Here is a 20,145-nt window from a genome sequence, read left to right as displayed (position 1 = left end):
AACTCTAACACACTGTGAGATTCAGTGTCAAAATCATCATCCACACCATGAACAGCAACCAAGGTAGGAGAAAGACACCAAGTATGTGGAATTGCTCTGGCTTGTCTATGGGAAGGTGGAAACCTGAAATGGCTGTTGAAATGGGGAAGCAAGTCTGTCTCCCCTTCTCCATCTCCCTTCCAACATATGTGGAAGAGAAAGGTCTCCTCATCTGTCAGGGTATGGAATGCTGCTGGACCCATTCCTGGTTTTCCAGGGAAAAAGGGGGGAATCTGGGATATCCCACTTGCTGCAGACAAGTTCATCTGAATATACTCTGCAAGGCTGGAAAACAAGTGAACCTTGTGACACCAGACCCGATGCTCACCTGTGTGGCTTGAGAGTGCATGAGAAAAGAAGAGCTAGCATTTAGTCATTATTATTTTCCCTTCATCCCCATTGCTAATTTCTAGAGGATCTCTTTTTAGATTAACAGAAAGTTAACCTAAACTTAGGAGTTTGTTGCTGTTGTTAAAAATAGGGAATATACTCTCCTGGCAAAGGTGTGGGAGCAGTAACTTCCTGGGCTCTGCAGTGTAGGCTGTGGACAGCAGAGTGCACTACTCGTGCAGCAGAGGAAGGCAGCACCCAGGCAGCTGCTGGGGGGTCCTGGGGTCCCAGCACCCTCCCATTCCTTTTTACAGATCTTACTCCTTCATCAGGTACAGCTTTAAGAGGGCATTTATTCAGCAATCATCTCAGGCATGACAGCAGCTTTTGGAAAGCAGGCCACGTGTGTGCACTGACCAGCAGGCCTGGGAAGGCAGGGCCTGCCGGAGCTGGGAAACCCTCTGGAGACTGCACACGAGTGTGCTGTCAACACAAGTGTGCCATCTGCCCCCTCTGCAGTGCTGTTGAACACCCTATATGTGCTGCAGCCACACCTGCAGTTACACTGTAGGCACATCCTGAGAGTGATTACAGGTGGCCGTGTGTCAGGTTTGTACTTGATCTCTAAAATAAAATAATAATAAACAAAAGCTTTCTGTGTGCACAGAAACTAAAAATACCAGGTGTAATTTTCACTCCTACTAGAGCATCCATCTACTCACATTTTGTAGAGTCAGTCTTTTCCATACAGGGGCAGGTGAGAGGAAAATGAGGAACTAACAAGTTTCCAAGAATGTCAGGTTGATGTAATGATACAGACAAAACTCTGCATTAGTGGGAAGAAGCATGTGCCCTTGTGTTGCATGTGGAAGGGATGCTGGCAGCGGTTGCTTGGCTCTTTGAAGCCAGTGTTGGTACACCAGATGGTTGCTGTTGCACATTAGCAAGATGTTCTGTGCTTACATTGCTCTGATGTATTTTTATTTGACTTTTCAGATTTGCACTTTACATTCAGATGGGACAATTGGCAGTCATTTTATGAAATATTACAAGAAGCAGCCATAATCAGGGCTGGAATAATTTTAGTGAGCTGCAAGTCCCATATTTCAGCAGCTGGAAGAAATAAGAAGTGTTATTTCACAGCCTTGGGTCATTTTCTGGTAAGTTTTCTTTTGTAGCCACTTCAGAGAGGCAACAGGTTGCAAGATTTACTGATCCTGTTAGCAGACTCTAGAACTTTCCAGTGCTGTCCTACCATCTGGTCTTTAAACTTCATGCAAATAGTTCTGGTGGTTCCTGGAAGAAGTAGCTCCTGTGTCCAGTGGCACTGTTTGGAAAGCAGCCAGCACAGCAGAGCCTTCAGGTGCTGTTGGAGACACACAGAGGCTGAAGTGAGGAGTGATGCTGGAGCAGACAGCTCAGCAGCTCTGGTTCTCCAAGGGCAGATGAAGCTATAGGATAAACCCTACTGTTTGGAGGATTTGAACCATTCAAAAGCACTTGGAATATGGCAGTGACTTGTGCCTTAGTGTTTGTTTCTAAAATTTTGGATCTGTTTTCTCTCAGACTGGGGGCAGTCCCGTTGAAAACCTGTTGAAATAATACCTGGCTCCAAAACTGCCTGCTATGGCCCAACGCCAACATGCCCTGCTCTGCTGCTGGCATCTGCTCCAGAGCCACGCCACCTGTGTTTGGCTTGGCAGGGAGCTCTCCTTCTTCCCCTCTCATGGGCTCAAGCTGAGACCATGGGACTGCAAACCATGTCCATTCCCTAGTTCTTGTCCCTCAACTTTTATTTTTCAGGTCCTCAAGAACAGGCTCTGCATTGCCTGTGTCACAAAGCATGGTGACCTCTCAGGCTGAGTACACAGGGCCTGGTGTTCTTACCAAATTCAGTTTATGTGTGTCATCTTAGATCTGGAGCAACAATTCGTACTGGTCCAGCAAGTACATAGCCCTGGAGACTGTCAGAACGGTGACGTGGAAAGGCTGAGAACGACACACAGCATGTTTGTGCAGTTTTTAAAGAATACATGCATGCTGCACGTTAAGTGCTTGTGTATTAAGCATGAACTAAAGGTGACATCAGTGTTCACAGTCCATGCTTGAGGCATTTCAGATGCCAAAGTCAGAGCCCCTAAATCTCTGAGAAACATAAGGTCTGGGGTGCATTGCAATGGCTCTTTTTCTCCTCCACACCTACCCTTCCTCTCCCTGCTTGAGCGGCACTGTCCTCTGCAGGGGCTGCCAGGTTGTGTGTTGGTAGGAGAGCATGCTGCCACTGAACAGTGCACATACACCTGAAAAGAAGAAGAAAAAGTGCCACTTGGTCCACATCAAATCCCAATTTGCAGAGCATTGTTTTATCTTTTGTTGTCCTTTTGCAGAAACTACATCTGATTAGACTTAGGCTTCTCTGAACACTTCCACGTGGCACCTTCTAGCTGAACCTGCCTTGAATTTTAAAGTTGGTGTCAAGGAAGCCCTCAGGCAGTTTGGTAACTGAGAGGCTGAGATAGGAGAAATCACACCTCACGTGCTGCAGTGTATCAAACCTAGACAGAAACTCAATCTGGTGTCTGCTGCAGCTGCACACTTAAGGAAGCAGCACAAGCCACAATTGCATCATGTTCATTTCTAGCAAGTTCAAGAGTTGAGGTGCCTGTGAAAGGCAGAGTAAATAATAATGCAGTTACTTGAGCTGCCCAGGCAGGGTGAACACACCATGGCTGGTATCAGTACATGTCAGGACAGGCAGTTCACTCAGCTGGTGCACAAGGAGAAAAGTATCCTCAGGTGACTGTCCTAGGTATTTTGCTCTACTTAGTCCTTAGAGGAGAACAGGATCTCAAACTTTAAGACCAAACCCACATCTCTGCTTCTCTGCCCATTGGGCTGACACCCAAGGAGATGGATGAGTGGCTAGGACAGATGGGAGACAACAGAGCTGAACTTCACATGGATATTGGGACATATAAGTTGATTTTTTGCTCTAGACATTTTGAGTTGAAGTGCTATGAATCTGATCCTACACAAAGCCAGAACCACCATATAAAAATTATATTTACATACCAAATTATTTTGTTTACTCCAACCAGTCCAGTCTCAAGTCAATTGGGTGGCAGAGGAGATTTAAGAAGAGAACTAAATTAAAGCTGTGCACCAGTCAGGGTAGTTGAGTTGAATGCTGGCTAGGGTTTAAGTCTGTGAGGTGCCTAAATCAACTATTTTTCAAAGCATAGAGTCATAGAATCTCTCAGGTTAGAAGGGACCCATATGGATCATCAAGTCCAGCATCCTGGTCCTCGCAGAACTGCCTGCAACTTAACCATATAACTAAGAGCATCATCCAGACTTCCAGGATAGGGTCCATGAGAGGGATGTGAGCCCTTCACTCGATCCTACCTGTTCCAGTTGCTGTGCCAGGGTCCTTACTGCCAGCCTTTTAAAGTGAGAAGGGTGTCTCACCCTGGAGCTAACAGGTACCGGGCAGAACTCTGCAGCAAACTCACTGCCACTGATCTCACACCTATTTGAGAGGAAAGACCAACAGATCTAAGCAGAAATTGGGGCTTTGCTGATGAGTGCATTGGACATTTAATACTACTTGCCCATCTGCAGTGATGTTCCATCTTGGGGTGCTGTTGAAGTCTGGAGATCTGGCCACCCAGCAGTTTTCCAGGTATAACTCGACACTGGGGCTCTCGTCTTTCAGCTCCACCTCAAGAAACACAGGCTCTACAGGTTGTTTGAGTATTGCTATGCTGGGCTCATAGAATTCCGTGAAGGATTCATCTCGAGAAAATGTCAGGGCATTTTGTTGTTGTTTAATTTTATTTAAACTAAAATGTGTTTGGAAATTCTCTGATTTCCATAGGAGGAGATTTACCTTTGGACACTCTTGAAACTACATTCAGAGCTTGTCTTACCCTTCTGTAAGCTGCAGAAAAGGAAATGTTGGTGAGGTTCTTTAGCTGAAAGCAAGGCATGTGTTAACAAGGGAATTTAGGACTGAAAGAGAGGTTTGAAAATGAGGGAAGAGAATTGCACACCTGCAGTATTTGATTGTGGAACCATCGTCCCAGAGCCAAAGGGAGAGGATGTGGCTGGGTCACTGGAGAAGGCACCGAGCACTAGGGTCTCTTTTGCTTGGTAGTAGCACAAGACTGTTAGTCTAGAATAGAAGAAACAGCAATTTTTGTGTTCACATCTGCTTCCCAGCAGCTGGACGAAAGTGAGCAGTGTCAGCGAGCAGCAGCTCCTACCTGTAGTCTGGATCTCTTGTGATTGTTGGTATGCTCTGTCCTGGAAGAGTCTCCTTCTCATAAGAGATTTCATTCTCATAAATGATGTGATCACCTTCAAACTGTGCATATGGGAAGCTCATTATAAATTGGCTCTTCTCAGGAGCTGGGGCAGGGGAACAAACGAGAATGCAGGAGAGGCAGAGACTTCCAGCAGGTGTATCTGCTCTGGCCATGGGCTTACCCTTACTGAAGTGCCACAGGTAGTGACATGGAACTTGAAGAAAGCATGGGCTTCATTATACTCTCTAGGCTTGCAGGAGCTGTCCCTTAGCTTGGTTTTACTCATGTCAATGGCAGGAACGGTCTTCATCTGGGCAGATATCATTATGGTACCGTCTGGGTGGCAAACTGAGAAAGTCAGAGTTGATTATGAGTGAGTATTCAAGGAAGTAATCACACATCTTTTTATTGATTGATCAGTTGATAACTTACTTATAAATACTGATGAATTAAAACTGCAGCTAACAGAGAACATCTGTAAGGTCTCCATAGTTCTCACTTTCCTTAGGGCAACATCAAACCTTGCTTTGATTTTCTGAAAGGACACTTCCTGCAAAGGAGGAGATGGAAGAAATCTCCTGTTACCGTACATCATCCATATATACAAAGTTCTGCTCCTTAGCTTGTGCCACTTGAATGCTAACAAGTCACAAGAGTTAAGTCAGTGTGAAGACTCGAGCCTGATGCAACATGGAGGCAGAAGGTTTCTTGTATGAATTAATCAGTCACTGTCATGGAGATAAATTTTGGCTGATTATTGTAGAATAGTTCAAATGTTTATTACAGCATCAATTTTCCCCTGCCATGCCTTAACATTTCTACAAAAAAGTTCATTTAAAAGAGCTTCTTTCATAAAAGCTGTATTGAAATATTGTTTCTGGCTCAGAGCAGATGGGACATTTTGCCTCATCTTACTAAAAACACTGAGGAGTTTGTTTTTGAAGACTTGGTGCATATCGTTTAGAAACAAGTGGGGACTGCAGGTTGCATAATACATGGCATTACCAGAAGGGTCCACGTCCGATGCCTCTTGTCCTACTTGCTCTGGCTTAGTCCTTCCCTCTGGAGGTTTTCCAATATGTGTAACACCACAGCACTACAGACTGTGACTGTAGGACTCTGTGAGAGCAAACAGTCCCATGTGCGTTAAAAAAGGCATTGCTAAACAGCTCCTGTACCTTATAGATGACTCCCCCAGCAAACAGAGGTATTTGCAAGGTCAGGTGTGTGGAGTTGGTAGCTGCAAGATACCCATTGGTGAGGGCAAGGTGCCTGTTCAGGAGCTTGTTACCAAGGTACAGGTCCCAGTACTGGTGCAAGCCAAAAGTGGGTAGGGTTAGATACAGGTTTTCTTCATCACAGCCACCAACTGCTTCTGGTATTTCTGCAGGAAGAAGGTGGGGTGAAGAGTTAGCAATGAAGGAAGGTTTGAGGGTGATATTTGGCCCAGGCAGGGATTTCTGTCACAGGTGAAAAACCCAGCAGCCTGTTATGTGCATGCTGGCATTGTCTGCAGGGCTTGGCTGTGTAGTGGGTATAGCAGCTCACATCTGGTGGGATGGGGAGTCCTCCTGCTTTAGCAGTGGCCTGCCAGCTTGCATCCAGGACTGATCCCTATTTCAGTAGGGCAAGCTGAGCTATGTATGTAAATATATTTTTTGATCAGCCTTCTTTGACCTGAACCAAGAGCTACTTCAAAGATAAAACAGGACAGTGAGGAGACTGTCATGTTTGTGGCATGCAAAAAGCTAAAAAATTTGAGAAAATACCAAACAGACCTCCTGCCCATTTCAGTAACCTGCTAAGTACAGCTCTTTGTAGATGATTTCTCCTTACAGAAATGCTGTCTTTGGAGATCAGAGCAATTTATTTGAGTCAGTTAAATTCTGCCCTGGATGCAGAGGCAAAATTGTGTTTGAGGACAAACTGAAACTTGTAGCAATGTCTGAAAGTTTTGCCAGTAGATGTATGTTCATGTTCTGAGGCATCTTGTTCACTGAGTTTGCAAGCCAACTTCTTTTACACACTTGCTTTATTGCTCTCAGTGTCTCGAGGGCAGACTGTCTTGCCAGTATGCAGAGGAGCTGCCATCAGTAGAGCAGCAACTTGGCTGTTACCAACAATGAGCTGTGGAGGGGTGGGGTTTTCCCCAAAGCTCTCACCCTCACTCTAATGTTCTCACTGAATTCAGTGACAGCCTGATCCATGCTGTTGATGCAAACCAGTTTATGTCAGGGGAAAGCTTACCAATATCAGCAATCACACACTCCACCTCTGCTGAATGATAATAGAGTGTCATCTCTGGACCCACGCTAAGGGTGTAGTTAACCAGGAGGGTGTATTTTGTTTCATTTCTATTCACATACTGAAAGAGAGAGAAGTGTAAGGCTGTAGCAGCTTTCAGAATAGGCAGGCATGTATATGCTGAACAACACTAATTATTCCAACACCCTCCTCTCCCCTGCAAATAGCTCAGTCTCCAAAAGCATCGCTTCAGCTGGCCTAAAACTATTCAGAAATCTGGCCTGGATTCAACAGCTCTTTCAGCCAAGCATAAATGTGGAGAATGTTTTGCCTTTTCAGAAAATAAAGACAAGTGAACATAGTGGTGGTTCCTCTGTAGCCCAGTGGTGAAAGAGCTCGTAGAGGGAGATCCAGGTCTAAATCCTTACTCTTCTTTACTCAGTGTGGGCTGAACCCAGGACAGTAAGTAATCGGTTGAATGGAAGGTATGAGGAGATGCTGTGAGAGATCCCTCTCAATATCCTCTTTGACTTCACTGAAAGTGCTCCCAAAGCAAAACCTGGTGTTCAACCTGAAAGAAATACTTCTGAATTTTTTTTGCTTGCTTTGATCCTTAATGCCATTTGCCTGTGGTTTGACTGCAGCCTGAAAACTATTTGCACAAACCCTGTGCGTTCACAATGTTATTCCATGTAACAGCATCACAGCTCTGTGTGGTTTGGTTGAAAGAGTGGTAGAGGACTTGCAGTTATGCATCCTCCCACTGAAATGAGAGGTTGAAACCCCTCTGTGAGTATATACTTTTTACAAATATTTAGATTACAAATGGTCTGAAGCTTAACAAAATTACATTTAGAGTACCCTGACCCTGCCTGTAACATGCTTGCACGGGGCATGGCCTGTGCCAGCAGTCAAATGGCTCTGCACAAACAGTGGGTTCAGGAGTTACTGGATTTTGGAAACTGGTGTTTGCCAGCATTGCAATAATTGATTTATTTTTCCTAGACACTCCTGTTTCAAGGGGCAGTGTCTAACACAGATTTGGCAAACCTCTTCCTGTTGGGTGTGCACTCGGACATTAGTCATGCTGACAGGCACTTAAGAAAGTAACATTTCATCCTATCTAATTACACTTGATACTGATCTCCTAGACATCTATGGAGAGCAAGGGGGGGGCAAAAGCTTCTAATCTTAACTCAGATGAGCTCAGACTCATTGACACCTTTATGATCAAGGAACTGTTGTTGGTTAATAAAAGCTGGACCATGTTCTGCAAAGGGACTGCCCACTTCCTCCACTCTGCTGCTGAAGTGACCTGCTGTATCCTACCTCTTTTAGAACATATGGATCATCAAAAGAGACTTCCAGGATAAATTCTTTTGTTCCATTAGAAAAGGGAGTTTCATAAATGCTGAAGCCGTGGTGTTGTGCTTCCCTCAGGGTAAATGGCACATTTCCTATTGCGATTGCCACCAGAGAGACATCAGGAAGAAAGTGTCCAAATGCAACATTAAATAGCCGTTCCTCTGGCACAGTATCTGCAGGGAGAGAACATCAAATTACTGCTGATGTGGATCGAATAACGAAGACAGTTAGGGTGGCCTCCCATTCAAATTCCAGGAAACTTAGCCAGCAGCCATCTCTTTAATGGCTCTGATTAATGAGTGTTTGTGTTCTAGTCAGATCTGAAATACTCTGAGCACATGAGAATTGCTTCAAGCTGCAGGGGATTAACAACAAATACATACAACTTTATAGGAAGTGGGTTCAGTGACTTTCTAGACGTGCACTATGATGTGAAATACCTTTGCTATAAAGAAATCTAGAATCTAGTTCAGCCACATAAAATATGAAAAAAAATCATAATGTATGATAAGAGGCTCCTTTTTCTTTCTATATCACTTATCCAGAAAGCTCCAAATATGTTTAGTGCCTTAATGCATTGGAAAATATAATTTAAAAACCATGACTGCAGCACTGGGTGGCACAATGATTTCAGTACGCTCCCAAGGTGTCAAATGCAGGCAGTTTGGGGGAGAAAATACCATCAAAGAATGCTGTCCTCAGATAGTTCTTCTTCCCAGTGTGATAACTGCACATCACAACATCTTTATTCTAGGGTCCCAGCGGCTACTGGAAAAATCCGGGTGTTAACATTAAAGGAATGTTTACATTTTTATCAGCAACTTGTAAGTTAAGGCTAAAGGGTTTTTATTGGTGGTTTGTTTTGTTTATATGTTTGTTCATTGTTTTCTTGTGTGTATTTTCTGTTTTGTTTTGTTTTGTAATATGATACTTGAATCTTGACTTTGCCTAGCAAATTGGAAGTGGGAGTTGAGGACATTCTGGTGAATGTAGATGTGTGGCACAGGTCAGGTGGAGCTATGTATAGCACAGCAAAAGGTTGGTAAAAGTCAGTGAGAGGAATGACTTACTGTTGATAACAGTTGGTATTTGTGGCATGAAAGGTGTGGTGATGGATTTGATGACCGTATACTTCGTGGTCTGCCAACCTGCATCTGTCCACGTGTGCTCCAGACACAGGTCAATACTGTAAAAGACTCCATATACACCACCAGATATGGAGCTCTAGGAGGTAAAAAGTGTGATTAAGTCTTAATTCTCAGTAGCTTAATAAAGAGATGACTGAAAATGGTTACAGTTCTTACACTAGAAAGAGAAAATGGTATTCTAGTATAGCTTGGAATGGATTTTGCTAAGGGAGCTTGTTTGGTAGTTTGGCCCATTTGTCTGGTCCATGTGTGGCTCAGATACTGCTGAGATCCTTAATAATGAAGTACCAGGTTTTCAAGGGTGTCCTCATTAAGTGTAGCATGTCACCACATTTGTGGGTTTTTTTACAATCCGTGGATTACCAGTCATGTCTTTTGTTCTGTCTGATACACAAAAAGGGAACTCCTGAAGGAGATAAGTCAAAATCACACCAATGTAATTTTGAAGAAATATTGCCAACTCCTTTCTAGATATTCAAGGTCAAGCTGGTTGGACTTTTGAGCAAAATGATCTATTGAAAGATGCCCATGGCAGGGGAGTCTGGAGTAGATGATCTTTAAAGGTGCCTTTCAGCCCAAACTATTCTATTCTGTTCTACTGAACATTTTTTTTTGACATTACCTCTCTATCTGTAAATTATATATTGATGAGGAACAAACTATATTCAAAGCAGGTGACTGCACACCAACCACATGCAGGGAACCTGTCCCATGCTAAATCATGCTGTCTTTCTATGTCTGGAAATTGGCAGGGAAATTACTCCTGGAGCCAGGCCAGAATTAACCAGGACTAGTTTCATTATTTAACAACATAGACAATTGAATTCCAGTTTCCAGGAATACTTTTGCCCTTGATTTATTAGTATGTCTTATAGATTACTAACAAAAGGCCGTCTCTTGCTTCTATCATGATTTGTCATCATAAATTCTTAGTTTCTGAGTAGGTACTTTGAAAACACAGGGAAGTGGCATCTAGTTCTTCAAATATTTATTGTATCTACAAATTTTAAGCAGTAATCAATCACTTTTTGAAATTATCATGATTTGGAAACATCTGTAGAATCAGCCCTCAAATGTATTTGTGTGTGATAGGTTCGTACTAACCTCTAGCTTGCCTCCTTCTGCTCCAATAGGGATGGTTATTCTGATATGTGTCTCGTTGTGCTCCAGTGAGTAGTTCGTCTCCTCTGGATTTACTATGACTTGATCATCCACTCCCATTACAATGCTTTTAGACAGAAAGGTGGATTCCTGAACCACTAGTGTGGGGATAACTCTTGGCACAGTCCACGTTAGCGTAGTATCGGTGAAGCTGATGCCATCTGTGGAGTTAGATAGACAGTCCCAGAGGAGGAGTTACCAGTCAGTCATGTCTCTGCCTTTCCCTGATTCCCCTCACCAGGCTATCTCTACAGCTTTCACTGATGCAACACCTTGTAGGACATCAGTCAAATGATGGCTATTTTGTCACAGAGACCCTGGCACTCAAAGCAGACCTGAATCACCAGTTTCAGGTGAATCATTAATTTATTCAGAAGAACTGGCAGCCATACTCCAGATACCTGCTCTGTTGTCCTTCTGGTCCCAGGGATTACTGGAAAGAAGAATAGGGCACAGAGCAACCTGTTTGGACCTTCTTGAAATACTGGCTTCAAGGTCACGACAACTTAAAACCTTGTGCTTCCTCATCACTTGTTCACATTAATACCCTTCTGTGAGAGCCAGGTGCAGCCACCACTTCTCTGCAAAAAGCCAGGCTAGTCCTGCCTCTCCAAAGAAAAGGACTAGGTGAGTCACAAGGATGCAGAGCTGCATGCCTTGCGTAGACTTGTATGAAAGAGGAAAGCCAAGGCTGTGGGATTTTAGTCCAGGGGAGGCTGCCTTGCTCTTCTATAGCAGTTTTCCTTGTTTCCAGTTCCCTGCATCTAATGGGGGGGTTTTGAGAAACCAGAGAAGGCATGACACTGCACTGGGAACACAAGTAATGTAGTGTCACAGCAGGGACCGTGTTTATCCGGGACCAAAGCCACAGACTCTTAGCTCATGTTGCTCTGAGGGAAGCTTGTAAACCTCTTCTCTTAGAGAGAATAGGAGGACTGTGTTTTCTACTAACTCCTTAGGTGGTTATTTTTATCCTTAGGTGGTGTTGAAGAAGGAAGAGATCCTTACCAACAGGACAGGAGACAGTTGTGTCAATCAGCAAGAGCAGCCATCGCTGCCTGTACATGGAAGTGGAAGTGACCATGTTCATATTTACACCACTGACCTGTTTGAGCCCAGACAGAAAAAGAGAGCTGATGTTCTGGAGGGGCAGTGGGAACAGCAGAGCTTTGTTTCTGGCTGGGACCAACAACTCACCACGCTGACATCAGACTCGTTGCTGTGGTAAGGCGCTCGCAGGTACACTCGGGACAGGGTGTTATTGAAGCTGTAGCCCAGTTTTACTGCATCACTTACTGTTATTCTCTTTCTCCCTGATGGAGAAACAAACACCAGTTGCCATTGCTGGTATGCAACATTTTGAGTCTGCAAGAGAAAGGTGAGCTACATCAGTTCTAGGTCTACCAATGACTCTTAGAAAGCTATGATATTGTAGCACCTATTTTCCTGTTAGAAATGAGAGTAACTGGAATGATACTGGACACTACTAGTTCATCTCAGGCAAGAAATACCCTTGAGATATATATATATATATATATGTATATGTATGTATATGTATATGTATATATATATGTATGTGTAAAGATAAGGAATTCTAGAGCTCTTTAAGGCATCTTTAGAGATAGTCTTCTAGCAGCCCTGGAAGAAATGTAGACAGGTGGCCTTGAACAAATGCACTGTGGACAAAATACCTGTTCTGTTAAGAAACTGATTGTCTTCATGTCTGTTGATTGCTGGAGCAGCCCAGAGGCCAAATGACAGACTACCTTTTATAGTGTGTAGCCATACTGTGTCAAAGATAAGATGAGAGCAATGACTGTACTGGCCTTGAACAGAGTCCACTGAAACGATGGCCATATGGGAGCACAGTCAAAAGGAAAATAGGCATAAGGAGCAAGTAAGACATGAAAAAAATGGGACAAGCATATATATTTCACAGAATCACAGAATGGTTAAAGCTGGAAGGAACCACTGGAGGCCATCTAGTCCAACCTCCCTGATTGAGCAGGGTCCCCATGAGCATGTTACTCAGGATTGTGTCCAGGCAGCTTTTGAATATCTTCAGAGGAGACTCCACACCTTCTCTGGGCGATCTGTTCAATTCTTCCTCATGTTCAGGTGGAACTTCCAGTGGATCAGTTTCTGTCTGCTGTCTCTTGTCCTACTGCTGGGCACCACTGAGGAGAACCTGGCTTCATCCTCTTGACACCCCTCCTTCAGATGCTTGTGTACATTGGTAAGATCCTCTCCTAGTCTTCCCCAGACTAAACAGGCCCAACTCCCTCAGCTTTTCCTCATAAGAGAGATGCTCCAGTCACCATTTCCCACTCATTCTTTCCAGCCTCAAATATTTTTCATCTCAGTGACTCCTGAGCTGTCTGTAGCTTCTTTGTATTTTGTATGTCTTATTGGGCTTACTCTCTTCAGTCAACTTTTCCAGACTCTCCTTGGGATCAAGTAAGATTTTAGCAGCCATAACATCTTTTGGTGATGAGTTTGACAGTTTCACTACCCATTGTGTGAAGAACCACCTACCTTTGTTTGTCTTGAACTCAGTTTCTACTAATGGAACAAGCATATGACTCTGTTCTCCCACCTAAATGTCTTTTTGCAGTCTAGAGGTCTAAAAATACTTGAGAGGTTTTCAGTACTTGATGGCAAATTTGTCATCTCCGTTTTTTTTCAGAGCTGGAGCTATGCCCCAAGAATGACTCATAAGAGTAGAGAGAAGAGGCAGGCTAGGAACTGTTAGGAAAGACTCCCCTTCATACCTCTGGCAGTGCTGACATCCATGCTACGGTGTAGTCATTTGAAACAGCCGGGACATCAGTCTTCACTGACACCTGGGGACACAGGAGATTCTTTGGGAGCAATGGGAGCAAAGAGATCGTCAGTATTATTACAGGCATGGGGAGCAGTGTCTGTCAGGATTTAGCAGTTTGCATTCCCTGGAGGTAATTAATGTTTCCATGGAGGTTCTTGATGGCAGTAATTTATGTGGCCTTAAAATGAAAGTTAAAACCATGGCATTTATAGTGGTGGGAATACTTTGTGTATAACCAGGTAAACCTAAAGTCCTGCTTCATATCTGGTAAGCTGTAAACTAGATTCTGCTCCGGAGACTTTCAGGGACATCTGGGTCTCTCCAGTGGAGATACTGGAAAGCAGGTTATTGGCACTAACAGGACTGGTTCCCTCTTCCCATGCAGGCTGAACACCTGAAAATGCAGGATCCCTAAGTACCTAAGGTAGGTGCCGTGGTGTAAATCTTGCCCACATGTGCTGCAGAGTGAGGCAAGGACAGAGGACATAGTCAGAGTACACCGAGTTTGGAGTGAATGTTTGCCTCAGACATCTGTACCATGGTTTAAGTGTGTTACAACACCCAGACGTGACTGCACAGCCTCGAGTTCTAACAGGAGAAGTATGTTTTCTTTGTCCTGCTTCTTGTAGGCGTGCACAGCAAGCAATGAAGTTTGGTTTGTTCACTGCCTCATTTCTACACTGGTGTGTAGGTGATGGCAGCAGGCTGGACCTGTACCACTTGGCAGGAGGCAGGTCCTGTCTCACAGTCATGTCCTGTGAGTTGTGTGATGCAGCAAAGATGCAGCTCTTCAAACTCTAGGTTTTATTATGTCAGGTATGAAGATGACATTCTCACAGATGCTGCAGGACTTTATGACAAAAAGGTACTCTCATGAGCTTAAGAGCTTGGCCTTAAGCCTCTCTGTTGATTTGCTTGCAGAGTCTTGCCTTACTTCATCTGTACAGTTAACCAAGTTTCACTGCATCCAAAATATCTATGGCATGTAAATGTGTTACTAATCAGATCTGCAGTTACACACTCTGCTAAATATCAGCAAGTTGCTTTTATGCCTGGTACATGGGGTACAATCAACTTCTGAAAGGAATTTGGGGAGGTTGTTGTGCCTGGCAGGGAGCTTGGATGTAGCCTCAGCTTTAGTGGGAAAGTTTTTACCTCCATATAATTTTCTTCGCACACAATTTCTCTTGAAGCCCAGGAAGTGTAGGAGCAGTACATAGGGTAGGTGTAGGTGACAGCTGCCCTCATGCTTGAAAATGAGGAGACCTTGATGTTCACAGTCAGTGAAAACAGCTCATCTGCCTGGGAAGAAAAACAGACAATTCAGCAGATGGTGTGGAAGGTTCCAGGAGTGGCTGCATGGGACCATCCAGCCCAGTGTCCTGTTTCTGACAGTTTTATAATGATGAGAACAGGTTGAGAGTTGTAGTGACAGGTCCTCCAACAAACCACTCTGTCTTAAATGGTTTATGTGCAGGGTCTTTTGGAGCCAAGGGCACTGCCTCAGCACTCACAGCCTTTGCCTCAGACCCCATCTCAGCACTATTTTTGCCACGCTATAAAGGAACAGCTGGTCAAGGGAAGATCTGACCTACCTTACTATGAGGATCATGTTTCTCCCATTTGTGACTCTGTGTGTCTCCACATGGAGAGAAAGTACTGGAACTTTTGTTTTGGTGTAAGTAGTTCAGATCCATCCTACAAATGCTGTTTAGTGTCTAACACTAGACTAACTCCGGTAAAAAATCCTTTTGGTTCTTCAGCTCCCCAGGAGCCACACACAAAGCCATGGACTGTCCTTCTATCTGACATATATGTGTATTTTTCTACAGAAGAAGGCAAAACCTTTACAGAGAAATTTCCAGCCTGGAAATCCAAGTCATTGCACAGGACACTGTACACCCCCATTCTTGTTAGCTAACCTCTGCCTATAAAGTTTTACCGTATTTTTTCTGTGGGGCTTCCAGGACCAAGCAGACTAAACATGGACAAGCAATGAAGTTTCTGCTCTGATTTTTTCTGGTTTTGAGTACATTTCATCTCAACTAACATTTAGAAATTGGAAATCCAGGCTACACTTTTACATGTATTTTTGGAAGGGGTGAATCACCTTCCGGAGATGCCTGCTTCTCTCCACTGACTATTGTGGAAGAGCAAACAACTAGTTTAGACTAGACATTATCTTTTAGATGGCTAAAGTTACGTGAGGCAAATCTGGGTCTAATAGACATGTGTGATCTACGTTCCTAGGCATGTGTTAACAGGCATATTACCATACAAATTAAGCCAGGAAATGATCTGCCAGAATCACACTGCAAACATTGCTTTTTCAAGCAGATGCCTACTTCTTTCCAGAGAGGCTTTCAAGAAACTCTCTGGCAAATCAGCAGCTACAAGGATATGCTTGAGAACTGGCAGCTACTCAGCAGCATTAGGATAAGTGTCATTCCATGGAGAGAGGAAATCCCATGTCAGTCACACTGAACAAACCTCAGAGCAGAGAGCCATTACCTATTCATTTCTACACTACGCTACCAACACTAGTTCCTTGAGTTGAGTATTCTCAAAACATGCCATTAGAATGCCATATACTATCTCAGTCTTGTATTTCTGGAGAAGATGTACTGCCTGAGCTGTTTCCAACCCCGTGTCTGGGCCTTACCTCGTTGGCCACGTGACAGCCGAGCACTGAAGCGCGGAAGACGGGATTGCCCCACACGTCTTCTGACAGGACATAGCCACAGCGAGATGCTAGGTTCTCATCCAGCAGAACAGGGCCAGAATAAGGATCTACAGAAAAAGGGAAAGATATGTGGGGGTGTAAAGCTCAAGGCAAGTCCTGGGGCAGAGTGGTGCTGAGGCCCTCTCACACAGCTCTTCTCCATGTGGGCTGGGTGCTCTCCAGCGACATGTGCTGTTAAGGAGCTGGTGACACTGTGCTGGCATGTGTAGGAGTGCATGAGACAATCTGGCATGACTCAAGCTCCCACACATAATGTGCACTTCAGTGCCTGTTTCCTTGCATCCAGAAACTTGTGCCATTGCCACTTTGAAGTGCTGTTATGGAGAGTTTCTCTGAAGTGTCACCTACATTTCTCCCTCCCTGATTTTTTTCTCTAGAAAAGAGTTATGGGCTATTAAGCCCATCAGTTTCTAAAAATCATCAAGTTGTGATAATCTGCTGCTCACTCTGCTCAAAGGATGTGGTCACAGACCTGTTTTGGGTGGGCACTTCCACATATTGATCAGGTTTGCTGCTCCTCTCTGCGGGCTGTGAAGCCTATGGAGGTGCCAAGTAAGAGGCATGATGGGCTGGCTGTGCTCAGCTCTTGATGATGGTAAGTTAATAACATCATATTTTGTTAATTATCTGCCCTCTGATTAAGGAACTATTTTAGTCTTGGGTAAGACACAAGAATCTGTACAAATAGATAGGGTTTAACTAGCTGCCACTGCAATTTCTAGATTTGTCTGTCATGTCTGTATGTCAGACAGTTCTAGAACTGCTGTTTCAGTATATGTATGGCTGCAGCCAGGATAGGCTCAGAAGATAAGTGGGAACGATTTTGGAAGAAGAAGGAAAAGCTTTTATGAGACCAACTGATAGAGCTGGAAGAAACAAACAGCATTTTGTGCCTGAAGGCTGGTCTGTTTTTTCCAGCAGTATCGGTTACTCTCATAAATGCTATCCCTTCTGCCCACACCCTTTCCGTACTTGATTTTTTCAGTTCTGCCTCCAAATAAAATGAAAAAAACCATAACCCAGAAAAAAAGTGCACTGATCTCAAGAGAAATTAATTAGATTTGGGGTGAAATCACATTCTTTTTACAATCTCATGTGAACATTTTCTGGTTTTCATTTTGGTTCCGAAGATTTTTGTTTTCCTCACAAAATGGAACCCCTTTGTCCAATCTGAATTACGGTATTTAAATGCCATTGTGGTGTTAAATAAAAAGGAAATTTAAAAAACCTCCAAAGTCCTTTGACTGCTGCAGCACTCACTCAGCACTCACTGAGAGTGTGTTTTCTGGGTATTACCCAGCCTACACTGCTGTTGCCATTATGCTGTTCAGGACACATCCAATCTGCAATGTCGCCTTTGTTTTCCTTGCTAGACACGTGTAAGGGCTCAGCAGAGGAAAGAATGAAAGGCAAACATCAACCCTCCCTCCTCAGACCATCCTTTCTCCTCTCCCAGCACTGTAGTTGCATGGGGCATGTGGCTATAGTCACCAGCTTTACTCCTCTGTAAGGTAGTGGCCAAACTGAGGTGGGAGAGGCTGGCTCATGGTGACAAGGATGTCCTGCAGGTTCCTTGGGGTAAGTTACCAATTATCAATAGATGGCAGCAGCATCCAGATCACAGACTCTGTGATCACTTAGGTGATTCCCCAGCCTTCATGTTATTCGAGGCTGCCACTTGTAACTCACCATAAATTTCCAGCTGGAAGAACTTTCCCTGGAGCAAGAGTTTATTCAGTTTCATCCAAAAAATTCTGGAGCGGCAGCTGCTCTCTACAAAACCTGGTAGGAGCACATACAGAGCTTTTGAGTCAGTGGGACTGGAGGGCAGAGAAGAGACACATTGTGTTATGAGCAAAATAACCGAGTTGTCATCCCTGCCTCTCTCCCCACTCTGCTTTTATCGTGTTTCACCAACCTGGGGGAGCCATCCGCCTCCCTTGTCCCAGCCAGAACAGCAAGAAAAACAGCCAGATCCTGCAGTATAAGCACATGAACTAATAATAGGGAGAACAGAGAGAAAAAATAAAAGATCAAAATGGAAAATTAAGGAGGTGGAAACCAAAGCATTGTTACCTGCACAGCAAGTGACCCACAGCCTCCATCCGTCCCCAGAGACCTGTGCATGGGCAGCAAAGTCCTCCTCCCTGTGAAGTAAAGCAGACCCAGGTGTGCAGATGGAACTTGCTCAGACCCAGGAGGAGGAGTACAGGTTACCTTTTACAGATTGTGCTGTCTTCTCCAAACCTTGTGTGTGGACCAGGAGAGGCCAGTGGCTTCTGTTGTGGAAGGACACCTGGGCGGAATCCTGCAGCGCCCTCCAAGGTTATCAGAGCTCGCTCGCAGCAGTGGGAGGCAGTTCCCTTTCTCTGGGAGGACACAGCACCCTCCTGCCAGATATTTGCAAGGTCAGAGGCTGCTGCTGAGCCTAATTGTAATGAGTGCAGCAGAGGGTGCTTGGTGCTTTCCATCAACCCCTGGGAAGTACCCTCATTCCTTACCCAGTTGGGTAGCTCTGGCTTCAGGTCCTTAGAACACATGAAACATTTCCCCAGAGGTATTTTAATTGGGTCTACACAGGAAATACATTTTTGTTTCTGTGAAATGTCCCAGTGACCCAGCCATGCCAGAGATAACAGCAGTACTTTGGCAGCTGCACGTTTTACTTTTGTGGATCCAGTTAGGTTGCCCTTTGATTTATTTGATTATCAGAGAGTGTTTTGCTGAAAACATCTTGTTTTCAGAAGTGCTGCGATATCTCTGTGTCAGTCAGACCATGTGCAGGTCTGTAAATGGCCAAGCATATTTCCTGGGAAAGTCTTTGCTCCTGACAGGAGTTGTTTCTCTGGGACTGCAAGTGACCCAGGAAAGAAAGGCTGAGAGGTTTGGTGAGGTAAAAATACAGCTTGTGTGGAATGGATGAGCCACGGCCCGGTAAGGAGTACAGGAGACTTAGGTTGACATTTTAGCCATTTCAACTCAGGGCTCAATTTCCTTTTTGTCCCCATTTTGGGCCATTGCCCAAACGTTCTTGCCTTACTTTCATTCACAGGCATGAGCAGAGCTGTGCTGTAGAACTGAGATTGCATTTGCAGCTCACTTCACACCATTGTAGGATAAACAAAAGCCAGCAGACACATGCCCTCCCAGGACACAGTGCAATCAGTGTGATTTCTTCCCCTCTCAGAGGACCTGTGTAGTAACAGCAGACCCCCTACCACTGCCCGGCCAGACATGCTCACTTTGCACAGCAGGGAACAGTGGCACACATTGTGTGAGTGCTCTGGAGCGAAGCCCCGGGGCTTTAGCAATCTCCTAATTAATGTCCTTTGGCCACAAGACCCTTTCTCATTCAGTGGGAACTGAAGTCCAGCTTCTGCAACAACTTCTCATGAGCCCACGCAGGACTCGCTGCATGATCCTGGCCGGTGTTAACTCTGCGTCCGAGTGACTCTTCATTGAATCCAGCTGGGGCTGGAATTCTGCTGGAAATGGCCATACTCAGATACCACAATGATGAGTGTGGTGTAACAATGAGATTTTGAATTTTGAGTGAGAACTTCAGTGTATTTGGACAGCAAACAGTTCCAATTTTGATAAGGCACTTCCAAGAGTCATGTAGCATCTCCCCAAGATACTGTGAGTCAAGGTCTGAGGGAGCCATGTTTGAGAGAACGTGATCGCAATTTATTAATTAGCAGTCAACTGTCAGGGCAGGTACACAGCTGCAATTAGCTGCCACAAGCACTGAGAAAATTTCTGCATCTTTGGACAACTCAGACCATTGTGATTACAGTGTTTCTGGCATTAATTGTGGTTCTAAATGTGACAGAAGTGACCTTGGATGTGACATAGAAATTGTGGTCACTGTGCGATAGCCAGTTCTTGGCCTCACTGTCAACAAAGCAAAGCAAAGCATGTCCAGGTCAAACGCTTTTGGCTTCCAAGGATGGCTTAAGTGCTGTGGAAAGCATTGTTAGCACT

The 20,145-nt window shown here is 44.5% G+C and overlaps 1 protein-coding gene across 2 annotated transcripts; it reads right to left on the bottom strand.

The window, feature by feature from the left end:
- Positions 1 to 460: 460 nt before the first annotated feature.
- LOC103622863 (zona pellucida sperm-binding protein 2) lies at positions 461 to 18,923 on the bottom strand. Of its 2 annotated transcripts, XM_017745105.1 has the most exons (25): positions 18,663 to 18,923; positions 18,379 to 18,551; positions 18,238 to 18,308; positions 18,080 to 18,138; positions 17,851 to 17,943; positions 16,081 to 16,208; positions 14,574 to 14,720; positions 13,366 to 13,437; positions 11,792 to 11,959; positions 11,603 to 11,699; positions 10,538 to 10,755; positions 9,356 to 9,509; positions 8,250 to 8,458; positions 6,924 to 7,041; positions 5,855 to 6,060; positions 5,109 to 5,226; positions 4,858 to 5,024; positions 4,635 to 4,735; positions 4,422 to 4,543; positions 4,259 to 4,309; positions 3,981 to 4,164; positions 3,775 to 3,898; positions 2,573 to 2,669; positions 2,257 to 2,358; positions 461 to 1,735 (listed from the first exon to the last, which is right to left on the bottom strand). In XM_017745105.1, exons 3-24 carry the CDS (start codon positions 18,264 to 18,266, stop codon positions 2,276 to 2,278), a joined length of 2,745 nt encoding a protein of 914 aa, XP_017600594.1. In that variant the 5' UTR covers positions 18,267 to 18,308; positions 18,379 to 18,551; positions 18,663 to 18,923; the 3' UTR covers positions 461 to 1,735; positions 2,257 to 2,275. The 2 variants fall into 2 exon arrangements, with proteins under 2 accessions (XP_017600594.1, XP_017600593.1); XM_017745104.1 differs by having other exon boundaries at positions 18,238 to 18,551.
- Positions 18,924 to 20,145: the final 1,222 nt, after the last annotated feature.

This window comes from Corvus brachyrhynchos, unplaced genomic scaffold (assembly GCF_000691975.1).
Source record: "Corvus brachyrhynchos isolate BGI_N302 unplaced genomic scaffold, ASM69197v1 scaffold116, whole genome shotgun sequence".
NCBI lineage: Eukaryota > Metazoa > Chordata > Aves > Passeriformes > Corvidae > Corvus > Corvus brachyrhynchos.
Note: the sequence above shows the minus strand (reverse complement) of the source record. Positions and strands in the feature narration are given on the sequence as shown.

Coding starts and splice junctions, on each gene's coding strand:
- LOC103622863 (XM_017745104.1), bottom strand. CDS start 18,266: ATGGAGGCTGTGGGTCACTTGCTGTGCAG. Junction 17,944..18,079: donor GAGGCGGATGGCTCCCCCAG/GTTGGTGAAACA, acceptor TGCTCCTACCAG/GTTTTGTAGAGAGCAGCTGC. Junction 4,310..4,421: donor TCCACAATCAAATACTGCAG/GTGTGCAATTCT, acceptor CCTTTTCTGCAG/CTTACAGAAGGGTAAGACAA.